This window comes from Carettochelys insculpta, chromosome 1, assembly GCF_033958435.1.
Source record: "Carettochelys insculpta isolate YL-2023 chromosome 1, ASM3395843v1, whole genome shotgun sequence".
Lineage (NCBI taxonomy): Eukaryota > Metazoa > Chordata > Testudines > Carettochelyidae > Carettochelys > Carettochelys insculpta.
In genome coordinates, this window is record NC_134137.1 from 16,575,780 (window position 1) to 16,595,656 (window position 19,877).

Sequence of the window (19,877 nt, forward strand, 5' to 3'; positions counted from 1 at the left end):
CCCTGCCTCCTGTCATCCCCCCCCCCGAAGGTGATCCCCATGAAGCCAACCCCCATGGCAGGAGGTCTGTGCAAGGCTTCCCTCAACCGCTCGCATCCCCCAACCCCACTCCCTGAGGGCCCCCCTTGGGCAGGACGCACCTTCGTCCCCCATGCAGGGCCTGCAGCCTGAGTGCCTTACCTCTGAGGACAGCCCCGATGGTGGACTTTCCCATGCCAGACTGGTTCCTGGCGGAGCAGTAGCTGTTGGGAGTGGCGAGTTTCCAGAGGGTAATGGTGACCCACTTCTCCAGGGGGGGTATGGTAAGCCACAGCCAGGTGTCCTGTCTCCGGAGGGCAGGGATGAGCCAGTTGCAGAGCTCCAGAAAGGTGTCCTTCTGCATGCAGAAGTGCTGGAGCCACTGCTGGTCGTCTCACTGCCCCGTGACCAGCCAGTTTCTCCATTTGGCACTGGTGCTGTGCTTCCAGACCTGCCTGGGCACCTGGCAGAGTGAGCACAAGTGGGCCCCTGTGGCAAGCTCCTCTATGGTGGTGTCTGTGTAATCCTCTCTAGGGAGCAGGAGGAGGACAGCCATGAGGAGGCTCAGCATAAGCTGAAGCACCTCTGAGTGAGGCTAGCACAACCCTGGAAGCTACTCTGGCACCATGGCTGGCTAGAAAGTACAGTTTTTCTCAGCAAACATGTGGGCCCTGCAGAGGCAGCTGTGCTGTTCCTCAACAATGTAGGCAAGCCTCAGCATGGGCAGGGAACAGGTGTTGGGTGGGAGCCCTTTAAGGACGTGCATCACCGGGGCTACCAGAAGATCTTGCCGGGCATGCGACCCTGTCTGGCAGGGTGCCAGTGGCCATTTGTCGCGAGTGTGGCTGGGCAGTCTGGCAGCGCTCCATCAACAGAGTAGATTGGTTTTTTTCATCCGCTTTGCAGTCTGGCTGCAATCTATGGACAGTAGTTTTGTCTGAAAATATCTTCCTACGTTAACTTCTGTGGACATATAATTCTAGTCTACACGTAGCCATAGAGTCTAAGGAGTTCTGGAGAGGAACAGTTTTAAAATGATGAAACAGAACAAATATAAGAACAGATTAAATTTTCTTGTTTGGATATTCACTTATGTTGGTTTTGGATTTTTTTTATGAATTAGTTAAGACTGGAATAATGAACAGGAACCCAAATTACCATTTAGGAGGTTCATCTCAGAGAAGGTGGCATCTGGGAGCAAGGTCATGCAAGAAAAAAAAAAAGAATGTTACCTAATGTATTAAAAAGCATAGAAGAACCATAAAACAGAAACTCAGTTACTGAAAAGTATCCCCTTTGAATATAGAACATCTTGGATATTCCAAAAATCCTTTAAAATTGATGTTATAAAATATTTCTTCAATGGATAAGCTGATATATAAAGGAAACAATGAATGGACAGCAATGACAGAGGATATTGATTTTTTTATGTATATCAATCTCAATATTGCCAGCATCAAAATCTATACACTTGGTTTAAAAGTGAAGCTGTGTGTGAATCATAGAATCATAGGGCTGGAAGGGACCTCAGGAGTTGTGTGAGACAACTACAAGTTGAATTTTCATTCTTCGTTGCTTACAAAGTGTGCACACAAGCACACGGGCTTTGGCTTTCTTGAGCTTCTGTGCTTTGCCTTGCCATATCCTCCTAGCTCTCCCTGCACAGCTGATCCCTTACTCCCCAGTGCCATGCACACACAGTCACTATCATTATCACTGTCACTATTCTGCACACCCAGCCTTTTCCACAACTTAGCTCCTCCCTTGTGTAGGGTTCATTAGTCCCCTTTCTTGCAGGCTCCAGCAGTCTCCTTTTCTCTTGCCTGCAGAGGAGGGGGCTGCTCATGATTAGCTCTCCCTGTCTTGATCGTGGTATTGTTGAGGCAGCTGCTGCTGTTAAGATCACTGAGGGGATGGCTGTGTTGTGTCTGCTGCAGGCTTCTGCTCCTTAGATGTCAGTGTGACCTCCAAAAAAGGTGGCACAGTATCATCTCGTAGTTGATGGGGGAAAGTGCAAGTAACTCAGGTAAAATTGGTGAACTGCCTCTACTTGTCTGTTGTATACAATGTTGTCGTCATGTCAGTCCCAAGATATTACAAAGATAAGATAGGTGAGGTAACACCTTTTATTGGAGCTTTTAAGCTTAGGGCTTGTCTTTACATAGAGTGTGATAGCAGCACACCTGCACCACTTTAGTGAAGACACTACTATACTGATGGAAGAACTTCTCCTATTGGCATAGTTAATCCATGTGCCTGAGAGGCAGTACCTATGTTGATGGGAAAAGCTCTCCATGCTGGAGTGTTAGGTCAGTTTTACGATGTCACATGGGGATTATAGCATTTATAGGCCCATAGAGTAAACTCTAAAGGAAGGACAACAAATGGGGTGTTTGTGGGGTCAGCTAGAAGTTTTATCCTGAGATAGAATGAAGTGAAGGAGACTTGTAGATGACCCATGCTCCACTCAGAGTACAAGGATTTAAGTCAAGTAAGTCAAGAGTAGGCCTGGCCTTACTCAGAGTTGTTCTTCAGGTCTGGACTGGGAAACGCACTCAGTGTTAAAATAAAAGGTGAAACAGTTTGTTCAGCGTAAATAGTGAGCACCTATTTCATGGGACCATTGAAGGCAAAGGAGCCAATCAAAACTCTCTAGCAATAGCAGGAAAAGAAAGTGGGGGAGGAAGATATCTTTGGTGGGAATTGTTAGTAGGTTATAGATTGTTATAACAAGTTATAAATCCAATACCTATACTCAGTCTATGATTTTCAGTGCCTAGCAAAGTTCTGAATGTAAGTCACCAGAATCCCCAAAAGAACCTGCTTCATCACAGAAATAAAACCTTTCTGACCACCCTCTACCTCCCATTCTCAAGGGGAACTTGTTCAGAAAGACGACTTTCTTGAACTGTCTCTTCTGGTCATCAAATAGTCCTCTTCAAGCTGCTCATCAGGAGCAAGCTCCCCATTGACCAGGACACACCAACTCAAAGTGGCACCTTACTGTGCCAGAACAGCAGATGCAATGCCTGTAGTGTATCTCCACCGCTGCAGTGATCAATATATCCCGCAACACACTTTTCATGATCCAGGTGTCCTATATGTGCCTATCACACGTGGTAAACCTCATCCCATTCAGTAAATGCCCCAATAAGAGCTACGTTGTTGAAACTAGACCATTCGCTACACTGCAAATTAATTCACAGCCAGAAAAGGATCAGTGTGGATTAAACAATGATTTAAAAAAATTAAGAATCAGATTTTTATTTAAATCAGGTATTTGATCTTTAAAAATCAATAAACACTAAATTTCTCATTTAAAAATAAGTTACAGTTAAATCTCATTTCAAACATGCTGAACCTATACTTACAGACTCATAAAAATGAATTAATGATCTAGTCTGTCCAGCCTACTTATCAGCTCTTTCTTCTTGAAAGTTCTGGGTTTCCATTCTGTTTCTCAGTAAACTAAATTAACATGTGCAAAGCAAGACACGGGCTAGATGGGGTTGTTTTTGTTCAGTGCTCATGTGATGGCACTGGGCCATGCAAGGCAGAGATGTTAAGACATTGTCTTAAAAGCTGAAAGACAATATATAGGAAAGAACAGAGGCAAAAAATAAAAGGGAGTGGGGAATGGTAGAGTAGATTGGAAAGAAAAAGGGACAATACTATTCAGCCCACACACAGCTTCCTATATTCCTTCCATGCTGTTACCACAGAAAAACTGTCAAGGCTTTTGGGTGTAAAAGAGACCTGGCCTAGGAATATTTTGAAAAAATTTGCTCCCCATGTAAGAAAGGAAAATGTGTCAAGTGTAAACAGTGCAAAAAATGATGCAGAGCCTACTTGCAACAATCAAACATCATAAACTGCTTATCTGTAGAAAATAGTGTGGATGAAGATGTGGACGTGTCTAAAGAACAGTGTGGATCACCTGGTTAATTCACTTTGCAATGTATCATTCAAGATTATCTCTGTGCCTTTTAGTATTAGTTTAACTTAACAAATAAGTTGCCAAGCTGTGTTGGATATTGCTAGGAAAAAAAAAACCGTTTAGTTTAGCTAATCCTTATGACCTGTTTTGTTAAGTAGTTTATCACCCAAGTACACATACAGAAAGATGCATTGAGGAAAAATCTAGAGTTGCCAGTTGCCAGTGGGAGCCATTTTCTTATCTTACATTACATGATATATATCAAAACAAAAAAGGAGTAAAGTAGCACTTTAAAGACTAACAAAATAATTTATTAGGTGATGAGCTTTCGTGGGACAAGACCCGCTTTGAAAGCTCACCTAATAAATTATTTTGTTAGTCTTTAAAATGCTACTCTATGCCTTTTTTTTTGTTTTGATAGTTTATAGAGTAGCACGGCTATCTCTCTGTTACTAGGGCTGTGGCCACACTTGGCCAAAGCTTCGAAATGACCATTTTGGAAAATTACTACTGAGGCGCTGAATATTCAATTCAGCGCCTCATTAACATTAGGACACTTCCGGCTGCTGCACTTCGAAAGCGCGCGTCTCGGCGCGGCTACAGTGGGGTCCTTTTTGAAAGGACCCCGCCCATTTCAAAATCCCCTTATTCCCCTCCGCTGAGAGGAATAAGGGGATTTTGAAAGGTGCAGGGTCCTTTCAAAAAGGACCCCCCATGTAGCCACGCTGAGCTGCGCTCTTTTGAAAGCAGCACTTTTGAAGTGCTGTGGCCGGAAGCATCCTAATGCTAATTTAGTAATCTTCAAAATGGCCATTTCGAAGTTTTGGCCAAGTGTGGCCACAGCCTATGATATATGTCACTTATTTTGGAGCATCATGGCCACAGATCATAATTGTGATGCCGTAAGTCTATTCTCTGTTTTATTTCAGCATAACTCAGATTTTCCAAGGGAAACCCATCCTCAACTTGTTTTCTCAAGAAACAGGAGTGCCTGTGGGTTCAATGGGGACCACTCCAAAATTAAGTGCACTTCAGGTGCAGTTGGTCTTAGCTTGTTGGGTAACTTGGAATTAGCACTGTGGCTTTGGTGAAAAAATTTAAATAATTAACTGAATAATAGAGTGAGAAGAACTGAGAAGGAAAGTTAGTCAAAATCATTTTTGAATTTTGTTTCAGGATCCCATTTAAGTGTAAGAGACTTAGACTGTATATTGGTTACAGCTTTAGAGTCATCCGTTGGACTTTTAGGAACAGTACAGCAACTAAATATATTTGACAACAGAGTATCACTAGCAAGCAAGAGATTTCAGTCATCCCACAGTTCCACCACCATGGATGGGTTTATAGTAAGGACCAGCAAATACCATCAAAACACCATAGATGAAAAGATTGCTCAGTTCATGTGTGCCACAAATTCTTCTTTTCACATGATTAATAATAAACACACTGTTTGACTTGGTTGAGTCCTTATGATCAGGCTACACTCCACTGGCAGAGCAGATAATGGTGGAAAATTGCTAGATACACTGTGCAAGAAGGAACTTGAACAGGGTGCAAGAAAAACTATGCCCATATTAGTCCATTTAAGCCTGTATGATAGCTGCGTGTCAGAAGGACGTTTTTGAGGTTATTACGCCTAGTGATGACCACATCTAGTTGATGCCAGTGCTTCGAGGGCGGGTGTCTCCACGACACTCTGTGCTGTGGCTTCGTTCGGAAGAATGTGTTTGTGATGCACAGATTGTGGTACGTGCACAGTTCAAGGAGACGCTGTCCATTGTCATTCATTTTTCCCACACCGAAGTGTCCTAGGCAGGAAGGCCATGAGGCCCAATCAGCTCCAACTCTTGCATTGAAGTCACCCAAGATGTACAGTTGTTCACGAGCAGGTATTTGCACTACAGCAGCACTAAGCACATCGTAGAACTTGTCTTTTACTTCTGGTGTGGTGTACAGGGTTGGGGCATAAGCGCTGATCAGGTGGACAGGACCGGCGCAAGTTTGAAGCGTGATCCGAAGAAGTCTTTCTGATCCGCCCATCACTAAATCCACCATTTGTAGAAGGGTGTTTCTGACAGCAAAGCCAACACCATGCTCTCTGGGTTCTTCTTGGGCTTTACCATGCCAGAAAAAGGTGTAGTCCTTTTCCTTTAGAGATCCCGAATCTGCGAGTCGCGTCTCTTGCAGTGCAGCGATATCTGAAATCCAAATCTGGTGAAGTCATCGCTGACAAAGCCAAAAAGATGGAGCGCTGGGTTGAGCACTACTCTGAGCTGTACTCACGCGAGAATGTTGTGGTTGACGCAGCCCTCGATGCCGTCGAGCTCCTACCAGTAATGGACGAACTGGACCAAGAGCCGACTGTGGATGAACTGAAGAGAGCCATCGACAGCATTGCAGCTGGAAAGGCCCCTGGTCAGGATGGTATACCACCAGAGGTAATCAAATGTGCCACAGACACACTCCTGGAACCCCTGCATGAGCTACTGTGCCTGTGCTGGAAAGAGGGTAAGGTTCCACGGGATATGCGTGTCGCTAACATTGTAACGTTGTATAAGAACGAAGGAGACAGAAACGACTGCAACAACTACCGTGGAATCTCCCTCCTAAGCGTCACTGGTAAACTGTTCGCTCGCGTCATCCTTGGCAGACTCCAGAAGATTGCTGAGAGGGTGTACCCCGAATCACAGTGCGGATTCCGCGCAGAGAGATCTACCATTGATATGGTCTTTTCTCTAAGGCAGCTGCAGGAGAAGTGCAGGGAGCAGAGAAAGCCACTCTACATAGCCTTCATCGACTTGACCAAGGCTTTTGAATTGGTCAGCAGGGATGGTCTGTTCAAACTGCTCCACAAGATAGGCTGTCCTCCACGGTTACTCAAGATGATCCAGTCGTTCCACGAAAACATGAGAGGAACCATCCAATATGACGGCTCATTATCGGATGCTTTCAGAATCAGGAGCGGCGTCAAACAAGGATGCATGCTTGCTCCGACATTGTTCCAGATCTTCTTCGCACTCCTCCTGAGCATGCCTTTGGATCTTCAACAGAGGGCATCTTGCTGCACACAAGATCTGATGGGAAACCGTTTAACCTTGCAAGGCTGAAAGCTAAGTCTAAGGTGCGAGAAGTCCTCATCAGAGACATGCTGTTCACAGACGATGCTGCTGTAGTGTCTCACACAGAAGACCAGCTTCAAAAACTGCTGGATCGGTTCTCCAAAGCGTGCAAGGACTTTGGGCTTTACTCAGCCTAAAGAAGACGAACATACTCGGTCAGGATGTTGCTGAATCCCCATCAATCAGCACTGACAACTATACGTTAGAGGTTGTCCACGAGTTCGTTTACCTCGGGTCCACCATCACTGACACCCTGTCGTTGGACACTGAGCTAAATAGGAGGATCGGAAAAGTGGCCACAACTCTGTCCAGACTCAGCAAGAGAGTGTGGAATAACAACAAGCTGTACGCTCACACCAAAATGCAAGTCTACAGAGCCTGCATCCTCAGCACCCTCCTTTATGGCAGTGAGACTTGGACCCTGTATGCCCTCCAGGAAAAGAGGCTGAACATCTTCCACTTGCGCTGCCTCAGGCGTATCCTTGGAATATCATGGAAGGACAGAGTGACCAACACTGCCGTCCTCGAGCAAGCTGGAATCCCAACCATGCACACCCTCCTCAGGCAGCGTCGGCTCTGCTGGCTTGGCCACGTCCACAGGATGAACGATGGAAGGATTCCAAAAGACATCCTGTATGGTGAGCTAGCCTCTGGCAAAAGACCTCCTGGACGCCCCCAGTTGCGCTACAAAGATGTCTGTAAGAGAGAGCTCAGAGAGGTAGACATCGAGCTGGACAACTGGGAAGATCTAGCAGACGACCGCAGCAGATGGAGGCAGGGGTTACACAAGGGCCTTCAGAAGGGCGAGTTGAAGATCAGACAGCTAGCAGAGGAGAAGCGAGCGCACAGAAAGCACAATAAGGACTTGCCAGAAACCCACTACATCTGCAAGAGATGCAGCAAGGACTGTCACTCTCGTGTGGGTCTTTATAGTCACAATAGACGCTGTAAATGAAGTCCTCAATTGAAACTTTAAAGGGCGTGATCCATAGTCTATGCAGACTGAAGGATGCCTACTACTACTACCTACTATAAGCCTGTATGGGTGGATCTAGTAGTATGTACCTGTGTAAGAACAGAAGATGGGGTTGCATGTCTTTCAGAAACAATACATTGGGAAATGCCCACACAAAATATTTAAAAGAAATGGCAATGACATCTGTAATAAACTGTGGACAAAAATTCAACTGTTGGGTGCAGTTTTGTCACAGATGATTCTGCAAACGTGGCAAACATGGGAAGATACTTAGAAGAAGAAACAGAAGGATGCTCCTTAGTAACCTATGGTTGCAGTGCCCATTTAATGCATCTTTTAGACTTAAATATATCTTCTCAGGTAATAAAAGAAAATGTTGTTGAAGTCACAAATACTTCCCTAACAACCTTTTTATTTCTGCTTCACTGAAGAGAGCACGAGGTTCCAAACTAATTCTCTCTCTAAATATTCAGTGGACTTTTGTGTTTGATTATTTTGAACAGTTTATTAAGAATTGGCCTTGCCTCTTAAAATTTTGTGAAGGAAGCCGTAGTTAAATAGATGCAAATTTACGGTTTGACGTATCTAACATTGGATTAAAGAGGAACGTAGACAATATGCTCAGTATACCGAAACCTATTATCCATAGCCTTAAACTTCAGAGAAATTGCTGCTGCGTTGCGGGTGCTGTCAAAATTTGGAAGGCACTTCAAGGACACCAATGAAAGAAATACCTCATGAGACAGCCAAACTACAGGCAAAAAAGAAGCGAATCGATCAAATGTTAACTCCACCTTTTTTTCTTGCAAACGTTCTTAGCTCAAGATATAAAAATAGATTCCTAATTTCTGAAGATGCTGCTGCTGCCGCCCTCGCATGGGCATCTTCAAATCACTGCTCAGTTATGCTAGTCATAAGACATTTCAGGAAGTGAAACTATATCATTGGTACTTGTTTACTAAGATGTTTTGAGCAAAGTAAATCCCTGGAATTGTTAGGAATCATTAGTTAGGCACCTTGAAAAATAGTTCCTTCAGTTGCTAAGTTAATTTTCACAGCACTATCTTCCTCTGCAGGCACAGAGAGAATATTTTCATTGTTTGGTATTATTCACACACATCTAAGAAATCAACTGGGAGTAGAAAAATGTTGTTTGTCTGTGTATCAAAATGCCAGCAGGAGTGGGAGAGATGAGAACTAGTTGTAGAAGTTTTAAGGACAGTATACATTTAGTGTTGTGAGGACTTGTCTGTTAGAGTTAATAAAATTTGAAAATTAAGAGAGTTTAAGGACAGCTCTCAGCCAGCAACTCAGGACACTGCTACAATTGCATTTGTGAAACATTTATGTAACTTTTAAGATTTAGATTAATAAAATATAAATGTTGTTGTGTTTGTGTATGTGATTTAGTTATTACCATTCCTAACATATTGCAGCTGCATCTGCAGCTTGGCACAGGAAATGAGTATTATGTCTTACTTCCTAAATTAGTAAAATTCAAGTTATCTTAAAAAAATTACCCAAAGTATACCCTCTTAGATGTTATAAAATGATGTACTGAATTGTAAATACACATTTTAGTTATCAGATTTGCACCATTTTTTAAGAAATACAGCAAACCCTCAAAATGCATGATCTCAAGTTGCGCCTAACTCACATTAACGCAAGTTAAGTGCAACTCAGAATCCCACTTGCCCCAGCTCAGCCCCTCCCTGCTCACCCCCCACAGGGAGGGGCACCTCCTCCCAGCTGCAAACAAGGCCCAGGGAAGCACTCTCAGCCCCAGTTCAAACCCTCTACCTATGGCTCTGGTTCCACCCCTCTGCCCCAGTTCAATCCCGCCGCACACAGCTCTTGTTCAACCTCCCCCTGCAGCCCTAACCCACCCCAGGCTTAACCTCCCTTTCCCTCTCCCCTGGCCCCAGCCCACCGCCAGGCTTAACCCTCCCCAACTGCCCCCCCCCCCCCACAACCCCAGGACTTACCGTTCAAAAAGGAGTTCCAGGTGCTCCTGCTGCTTCCCTGGCTACACAACATGTGCTCAGCCAGGAAAAACAGCTGCCCCTGATTTATGCGACATTCAGGTTACGCAAGGGTGCATGGGAATGTAACTCTCATGTAAATTGAGGGTTTACTGTATGTGGGAAACTTGTTTTTAAACTGATTTTTTTTTTCTTGGTGATTTAAATTATTATAATCAATTCACCCCAAACATGATAAAAGACACAAACTCCCTGTTGCATCTGGTGAACACTTTTCACACACAGAGTGATCACTATATCTGACCTATCGCTTTCCATCCCTAAAGGGGTCCTGCACAACACGTTCAAAAGATAAATTTGGTAGCTTAAATTGATAATTTTCCTAGACACTGCATGCCATGAACTGAACAAGCAAACCAGATTTATGGTTTACTACAGCAATCTATAACCCACAGACAATGCCCCCACTCCCTAACCCCACCTTTCTCCACCCTTTCTTCCCCCCATGTCGCTGATGGGGTTTTAATAGGCTACTTCACCTTGAAAGGTCCCTTGAAACATGCAATATTTATTCTAACCTATCTGTTTCATCTTTTATTTTGCTGTGACACTGAGAACATCTCTGTGTCCAGGGCTGAAGACTGGCTCTGTTAGCTGGAGAGCTTCCCTTTCTTCCGCTCTCAACAGAAGTTTGTCCACTGAAACAATTATGTCTTACCCACCTTGCCTCTCTACTTGTCTGCATGATTGCAAGTTTCCTGAAATCAAGGAACACCTAATTTGCAGAGAGAAATGTGATTTTTTCCATTTAACATCTTTTAACACTTTAGTTGAGAGAATTTCTCAGAGTACTTTTCATCTGGAATCACAAAACAAGGAAAGGAGGGGGAAAAATTATGTTTTAAAAAAGCTCCATTATAATTTTAAGTCTGTAAACTGATGGAAAATTAATTGCAATTAATTACACTGTTAAACAATTAAAGAATATTTTTAAATATATTGGGATATTTCCTACATTTTCAAATATATTGATCTCATTTGCAAAGCCGAATACCAAGTGTACTGTTCTCTCTTTGCATTCATTTTTATTGCACTGTAAAAAAATGAGAGTATTTTTTTATTTCACCTAATAAAACTGCTGCAGTGCAATATCTTTGTCAGGTAAATTGAACTTACAAATACAGAATTACGTATGGAAATTTTAGCCCACAAATCTATTCAGTCCTGCTTCTTGTTAAGCCAATCACTCAAACAAGTTTGGTTATAATTTGCACGCGATAATGCTGCCTGCTTCTTGTCTACAATGTCACCTGAAATGAGAACAGACATTTGCATAACAGTGCTGTAGGTGGTATCCCAAGATAATTATGTGCCAGATGTGCTAAAGATTCATGTGTCATTTCAAGCTTCAGCCATAATTCCAGAGGAATCATGCTGATGTCCATGCTGGTGACAGCTTCTGCTCAATAATGATTCAAAGCAATGAAGATCAATTCATGTTCATTTTCATCATCTGAGTTGGATGCTACCAGCAGAAGGTTGATTTTCTTTTTTTGGTGCTTTGGGTTCTACAATTTCGACATCAGAGTGTAGCTCTTTTAAGACTTCGGAAAGCATTCTTCTCATCTTGTCCTCAGATTTTGAACAGTACTTCAAGTTATTAAACATTAGGTTGAGTGCTGTAGCTATTTTTAGAAATCTCACATTGGGACCATCTTCCTATTTTCTCAAATCTGAAGTGAAAACGTTTTTAAAATGAACATGTTCTTAGGGCATCATCCAAGACTACTATAACATGAAGTATATGACAGAATGTAGCTAAAACAGAGCAAGAGACCTATAATTCTCCCCTAGAGAGTTTATTCACAAATTCAATTAATGCATTATTTTTAACAAGCATAATCACCATAGAAGCATGTCATCTGATGGGTAACCAAAGCATGAAGTGTTAATATGGATGTTCAGCTGACCTGACAAGTATAGGTGCAGTGCCACCTACAAAATGCCATATGAATGCCTGTTCTCGCTTTCAGGTGACATTATAAATAAAAACCAGGCAGCATTATCTCCTGTAAATATAAATAAACTTGTTAGCCTTAGCAACGAAGGGTCCTGTGGCCCCTTATAGACTAACAGAAATGTATGAGCATAAGCTTTCGTGGGCAAAGACCCACTTTGTCAGATGCAGGTCTGACAAAGATCTGACGAAGTGGGTCTTTGCCCACGAAAGCTTATGCTCATACATTTCTGTTATTCTATAAGGGGCCACGGGACCCTTCATTGCTTTTGCAGATCCAGACTAACACGGCTACCCCTCTGATACTTGTTAGCCTTATTGATTGCTTGAACAAAAAGTAGGACTGAGTGGATTTACAGGTTCTAAAGTTTTACCTTGTTTTGTTTTTCAGTTCAATTAGGTAACAAAAACAAAAAAAGAGAACTTAGGTTTATAAAAATAGGCTTTCACAATAAAGATTGCACTACTTGTATGAGGTGACTTGAAAAATGTTAGTTTTTATCATTTTTACAGTGCAAATATTTATCAAAATATATAGTGAGCCTTTGTACACTTTGTGTTCTGTCTTGTAGTAGAAATCAATATACTTGAATATGTAGAAAAACATCCAAAATTTTTAATTCATTTTAATTGGTATTCTGTGTAGCAGTGTGATTAATCAAGATTAATTGAGATAATCATATTAGTTAATTGCATGTAATCAACATCTTCCAAAATGTTTACTTGACATATCAACAGAAAGGAATCTAGTTCAACTTTACACAAATCTAACTTTTGAGAGCTAGTGAAAATTTTTATTTTAAAATTGAAATTTAGGGATGAAGCAGATTATATGTTTAATCATTACACATACCAGTTCAGTTTTCACAAACCACAGTAAAATGTTAAACTGGGGGGGGCAAACCCCGTTAGGGGATGTGAAATTTCATAAAGGGGCATGCAGCATGATCAGCTGCTGGGTCACAGGCTCATCAAAATTAAAAATTATGAAATATGTTCCTAGTTTTGTGTGTGTGTGTGTGTGTGTGTGTGCGCGCGTGTGTATTCACACTTGCATGCTGATTAATAAAGTTTTTACATTCTACATAGCTATTGTCTTACACATGCTGAAAGGGTTTTTTTCATATGAACATAACCAAAATTTGCATTGGTTTGGATTACATTAGGCAGGTTGGGGTGGGGTCTGCTAATTGCAGGAACGAAAAGAGGGGCCCAACATAAAAAGTACGCTCTTCACTCTGTTAGACCATAGATTTTATTGTGGTCTGCAGTCTGTGGCACATGGAGCACTAAACTCTTCAGTGGACAGAGTGAAGCAATGCATGCGTTTACAGTATTATATGAATGAGCAGTAGCAGTAAAATGTCCCTGTCTCCTTTTTTCCATTTTCGCAGTCTTTTAATGTTTGGGTTTTTTTTGTTCGTAGGAGCATGTATCCAGTTTGGAAATCATTTCTGGAAGGCACAATGCAGGTGGCTCAGTCCAGGCTCAATATCTGTGAAAACTACAAAAACCTAATTTCTGAACCTGCCAGGACAGTTAGGTGCTTTAAAGAACAGCAGCTAAAAAAGGTATTTATTCTCTTGCTGTCACTTTTTTTTATTTATTTTTTATTTGAGTTGTAGAGTAGTAGAAATAGTTCTAAAGAATCTGTATACCTGTTTCTGCCTGTTCAGATGTATTCTTTTGTAGAAGTGAAGCAACTAGTTGCGTTGGACCAATTATTCAGAATACTGACATAAATATTCCAGAATTAAGTTGTTTTAATTGACTCACAGGTCCATTAAAGATGGTCAAAAATCTCTTTGCAAATCTCATTTCATGCTTTGGCAATCCGTTTGAATTGAGCCAATAGTGACAAATATAGAAGAAATAGCCTGCATTTGAAGTGGTGTTGACCTTTTCCAAATGAGTTTTCAGAAGAATGGACTCTGTTTTAAGTTGCAGTATATTTTAAACCTGAGGGAGTGGCACATGCAGTCTCTAAAGATGTTGTGATAGTGGACAAGACTTAGCCACATCTGGTAAAAGTTAGTATAAGTAGTAGTCTCGTGCATTAGTCTATACAGTGTAATTCTTAAAGTTTAAGAGAGAAACTGATTTTCATTTTAGATTGTTTTATTACTAATAACAGCGTTACAGTAAGATTCTAAGAATGTTACTGTGTGTGACTCTGAACCCAAATATGTCTGTAAAATAAGCATGAAGTGAGGGAAACCTCTACAAGCATGACTGCAAGTTCCTTGTGATTTAGAATATCACCAGGCTCCATCCTTCCACAGGCCACTGGGTTTCACTGTCTGTTACCATCCAGTTTTTAAATGATCAACACTGTTCCTGCAGACCTGTTGCATTTTGGGGTTCTGTGCCAGTGTTTTGTGGTGGAAAAAATCACCGCAAGTGGTTTTTGGTTTCTGATATCATCATCCCAGAATGCATTTCCCTCACTTCCTGCTGAAAATAAGAGACAAGGGAATTTTTGCACTGCTTTTACATTGACTGCCACCTGCTATTACAAAGAATAACATGGATCCAGAAACACTTAAATGTTTGGTGCAGTGTTTTGTGATGCCTTTGCACATTGTGATGCAGTATATTCTGAATGTCATATCTATATACTATCAAGCACTGATGCCAGGGACACTAACAGATGTGACGATTTGGAGAGTAGCACCACAGAGTTGTTGGCAGCACTGGAGTCACTGTACAGCATGGAGCGCTGGAGGAAACTTCATCTCAGCTTTTTCTGGGGCCTGATTATGCTAAATTAGAGCAATTGCAGGCAACTTCAAATAAAAGTTAGTCTGGTTAGGTTAGATGTAGGAATCTCAAATGTATATTCACAACTCTAAAAATTATTGATAATGGAAAAATTAAACACATCTTTCCCGGCTGTAAACACGGTTTTTTGCATGTTTGAATTATGGATGTAAAATTCCATTTAATTAATTAACCAGCTAAACATTAAGTTTAACAGGTTAGCCCATTAAACAGGGTGGAGGGGCAGCAGAGAGGCCCCCTTTCCTCCCACTATGGATGGGGAGCTGCACTGGCTGGGCTGGGAGAGACCCCTTTCCCATGGTGTTCCCAGGGCTGCCATGAACCTAGGCTTCTTCACCTGTGCTGGAGCGCCCCTGCACAAGATAAGTCCCTTGGGCTGGAGCAGCCCCCTCTCGCAGTGAGTGGGAGGCAGCTCCAGATCTCACCAGTTAACAGATGGCATCATCAGTTTGAATTAGTCTATAACTGGAGGAAATCGTGTTACATCTGGTAAGGATAGAGCTAGTTATGTTGACTTCATTAATTGAAGCCTAAAGAGGCAGTTTCAGATGCTGACTGAGTTTCTTTGCCTTTTTTGTTTCTTTTATCCTTCTGAACCCCTGGATTAGCATATTCGGTAGTAAATATGTCTGTAAAAGTGCCACATGAGCATCTGTTCTCACATTTCTGTCTCTCCAAGCCTCTGTACACACACATCCCCCTGAGCTTGGAACCATAAGCACCATCTCATCCCACTCTGCCAGGAGAGCCTGAGACTCCATGCCCCTCTGCAGGACAGCAGGTGTTCTGTGATTTGATTTTTTTCAATGGGTCAGAGGCCACTCATTTAAAAAAAAGTTGCTTGCCTCTAGTTTAATATATCTGGCATTGAATACCCTGCAGTCCCGGCTATAAAAGTGCCGTGTGGATGCATATTCTCACTTTTAAGTGACACTACGTAATAAGCAAGCAGTACTATCTCCCATCCCTGTAAATAAACTTGTTTTTCTTAGCGATTGGCAGAACAAGAAGTAGGCCTGAGGAGACTTGTAGGCTCTAAAGCTGCACATTGTTTGGTTTTTGAGTGCAGTTATGTAGTTTAAAAAAGAAAAAAAAGAAAAAAAACCCTAACCCTGTATTTGTAAGTCACACTTTGCTCATAAAGAAATTGATTGCACTTCTGCATTTGTGTGAAGTTAGCTAAAAAATTCTATTTTTCTTTTATCATTTTTACATTGCATATATTTGTAGTGGAAATAATAGAAAGTGAGCACTTTGCACTTTATAGTCTCTGTTATATTAGAAACCAGTATTGAAAATCAAGAAAAATCCAAAATATTTAATTAATTTAAGTCGGTATTCTGTTGTTTAACAGTGCAATTAATTGCCTGGAGTTGTCTGAGTTAACTGGGATTAATCCTCAGCTTTAATTTTAACATTTAATAACAACAGGTCGTAAAATCTATTATCAAGTAACTGTTATTTTGTGCATTTTTTTTTTGTATGGTTGTTAACAATGTCCTGTCTTTAACAAAATGTAACTAAAGTATCATAGAATCACAGAACACTAGGACTGGAAGGGACCTCCAGAGGCCATCAAGTCCAGCTCCCTGCCTTAATGGCAGGACCATGTACTGTCTAAACCATCTCTGATAGACATCTATCTAACCTGTTCTTAAATATCTCCAGCGATAGAGATTCCACAACCTCCCTTGGCAATTTATTCCAGTTTGACCACCCTGACAGTTAAGAACTTTTTCCTAATGTCCAACCTGCAGTTGTTGCAGTTTAAGCCCATTGCCTCTTGTTCTATCCTCAGAAGCCAAGAAGAACAAGTTTTCTTCCTCCTCTTTATGACACCCTTTTAGATATCTGAAAACCGCTATCACGTCTCCCTTCGATCTTCTCTTTTCTAAACTAAACAAGCCCAGTTCTTTTAGCCTTTTTTCACAGGTAACATTCTCTAGACCTTTAATCATTCTTGTCGCTCTTTTTTGGACCTTCTCAAATTTTTCCACGTCTTTCTTGAGCTGCGGTGCCCAGAACTGGACACAATACTCCAGCTGAGGCCTAACCAGCTCAGAGTAGAGTGGAAGAATGACTGCTCGTGTCTTGTTCACAACACACCTATTAATGCATCCCAGAATCATGTTTGCTTTTTTTGCAACAGCATCACACTGTTGACTCATATTTAGCTTGTGGTCCACTATAGCCCCTAGATCCTTTTCTGCTGTAACAGCAACGAAGGGTCCTGTGGCACCTTATAGACTAACAGAAAAGTTTTGAGCATGAGCTTTCGTGAGCACAGACTCACTTCCTCAGATGCTGGTCTTGGAAATCTGCAGGGCCAGGTATAAATAAGCCAGGGCAAGGGTGGGGATAACAAGGTTAGCTCAGTCAGCAAGGGTGAGGCTTACTACCAGCAGTTGATCTGGAGGCGTGTACACCAAGGGAGGGGAAGCTGCTTCTGTATTTAGCCAGCCATTCACAGTCTTTGTTTAAGGCAGAGCTGAGGGTGTCGAATTTGCAGATGAATTATAGCTCAGAAATTTCTCTTTGGAGTCTGGTCCTGAAATTTCTTTGCTGTAGGATAGCTACTTTTAAGTCTGCTACTGTGTGGCCTGGGAGATTGAAGTGCTCTCCTACGGGTTTTTGTATATTGCCATTTCTGATATCTGATTTGTTTGCGTTTATCCTTTTACGTAGAGACTGTCCAGTCTGTCCGATGTATATGGCAGAGGGGCATTGCTGGCACATGATGGCATAAATTATATTGGTAGATGTGCAGCTGAATGAACCCACAATGGTGTGGCTGATCTGGTTAGGTCCTGTAATGGTGTTGCTGGTGTAGCTATGTGGGCAGAGCTGGCAACGAGGTTTGTTGCATGGATGGGTCCCTGAGTTAGAGTAACTGTGGTGCGGTGTATAGTTGCTGGTTACGATTTGCTGCAGGTTGGCAGGTTGTCTGTGGGCAAGGACTGGTCTGCTTCCCAAGGCCTGTGAAAGTGGGGGATCATTGTCTAGGATGGGTTGTAAATCCCTGATGATGCGCTGTAGAGGTTTTAGCTGAGGACTGTAGGTGATGGCTAGTGGTGTTCTGTTGGTTTCTCTCTTGGGCTTGTCCTGTACTAAGAGGCTTCGTGGCACACGTCTGGCTCTGTTGATCTGTTTTTTCACTTCCTCAGGTGGGTATTGCAGTTTCAAGAATGCTTGGTAGAGATCCTGTAGGTGTTTGTCTCTGTCGGAGGGGTTGGAGCAAATGCAGTTATATCTTAGTGCTTGGTTGTAGACAATGGATCGTGTGGTGCATCTGGGATGGAAGCTGGAGGCATGAAGGTAGGTGTAGCGGTCAGTAGGTTTACGGTACAGGGTGGTATTGATGTGGCCATCCTGTATTAGCACCGTGGTGTCCAGGAAGTGGATCTCCTCGGTGGACTGTCCCAGGCTGAGGTTGATGTTGGGGTGAAAGTTGTTGAAGTCCCGATGGAATTCCTCCAGAGTCTCCTTCCCATGGGTCCAGATGATGAAGATGTCATCAATGTAGTGTAAGTAGAAATGGGGTGTTAGTGGACGAGAGCTAAGGAAGCGCTGTTCCAGGTCAGCCATGAAAATATTGGCATATTGAGGGGCCATGCGGGTACCCATAGCTGTGCCACTGATTTGAAGGTATATATCGTCGCCAAATCTGAAATAGTTGTGTGTGAGGATAAAGTTACAGAGCTCAGCCATTAGATGTGCTGTAGCATCATCAGGGCCACATTAATACCACCCTGTACCGTAAACCTACTGACCGCTACGCCTACCTTCATGTCTCCAGCTTCCATCCCAGACACACCACACGATCCATTGTCTACAGCCAAGCACTAAGATATAACTGCATTTGCTCCAACCTCTCCGACAGAGACAAACACCTACAGGATCTCTACCAAGCATTCTTGAAACTGCAATACCCACCTGAGGAAGTGAAAAAACAGATCAACAGAGCCAGACGTGTGCCACGAAGCCTCTTAGTACAGGACAAGCCCAAGAGAGAAACCAACAGAACACCACTAGCCATCACCTACAGTCCTCAGCTAAAACCTCTACAGCGCATCATCAAGGATTTACAACCTATCCTGGACAATGATCCCCCACTTTCACAGGCCTTGGGAGGCAGACCAGTCCTTGCCCACAGACAACCTGCCAACCTGAAGCAAATCCTAACCAGCAACTATACACCGCACCACAGTCACTCTGACTCAGGGACCCATCCATGCAACAAACCTCGTTGCCAGCTCTGCCCACATATCTACACCAGCAACACCATTACAGGACCTAACCAGATCAGCCACACCATTGTGGGTTCATTCAGCTGCACATCTACCAATATAGTTTATGCCATCATGTGCCAGCAATGCCCCTCTGCTATATACATCGGACAAACTGGACAGTCTCTACGTAAAAGAATAAACGCACACAAATCAGATATCAGAAATGGCAATATACAAAAACCCATAGGAGAGCACTTCAATCTCCCAGGCCACACAGTAGCAGACTTAAAAGTAGCTATCCTACAGCAAAGAAATTTCAGGACCAGACTCCAAAGAGAAATTTCTGAGCTACAATTCATCTGCAAATTCGACACCCTCAGCTCTGCCTTAAACAAAGACTGTGAATGGCTGGCTAAATACAGAAGCAGCTTCCCCTCCCTTGGTGTTCACGCCTCCAGATCAACTGCTTGGTAGTAAGCCTCACCCTTGCTGACTGAGCTAACCTTGTTATCCCCACCCTTGCCCTGGCTTATTTATACCTGGCCCTGCAGATTTCCAAGACCAGCATCTGAGGAAGTGAGTCTGTGCTCACGAAAGCTCATGCTCAGAACTTTTCTGTTAGTCTATAAGGTGCCACAGGACCCTTCGTTGCTGTTACAGATCCAGACTAACACGGCTACGCCTCCGATACTTTCTGCTGTAGTCATTCCTAGACAGTCTCTCCCAATTCTCTAAGTGTGAAACTGAATGTTCCTTCCCAAGTGGAACATTTTGCATTTGTCCTTGTTAAATTTCATCCTGTTTACCTCAGACCACTT

At 42.6% G+C, this 19,877-nt stretch overlaps 1 protein-coding gene across 4 annotated transcripts in view; it reads left to right on the forward strand.

Annotated features, from left to right (window-relative positions):
• Positions 1 to 19,877, forward strand: part of FCHSD2 (FCH and double SH3 domains 2) — a 316,194-nt gene that overhangs the window by 154,423 nt on the left and 141,894 nt on the right. For all 4 annotated transcript variants that reach the window (XM_074980103.1, XM_074980193.1, XM_074980270.1 and 1 more), the window contains exon 5: positions 13,476 to 13,620. In XM_074980103.1, the coding sequence (XP_074836204.1) occupies positions 13,476 to 13,620 (145 nt within the window). The remainder of the gene's footprint in view (positions 1 to 13,475; positions 13,621 to 19,877) is intronic.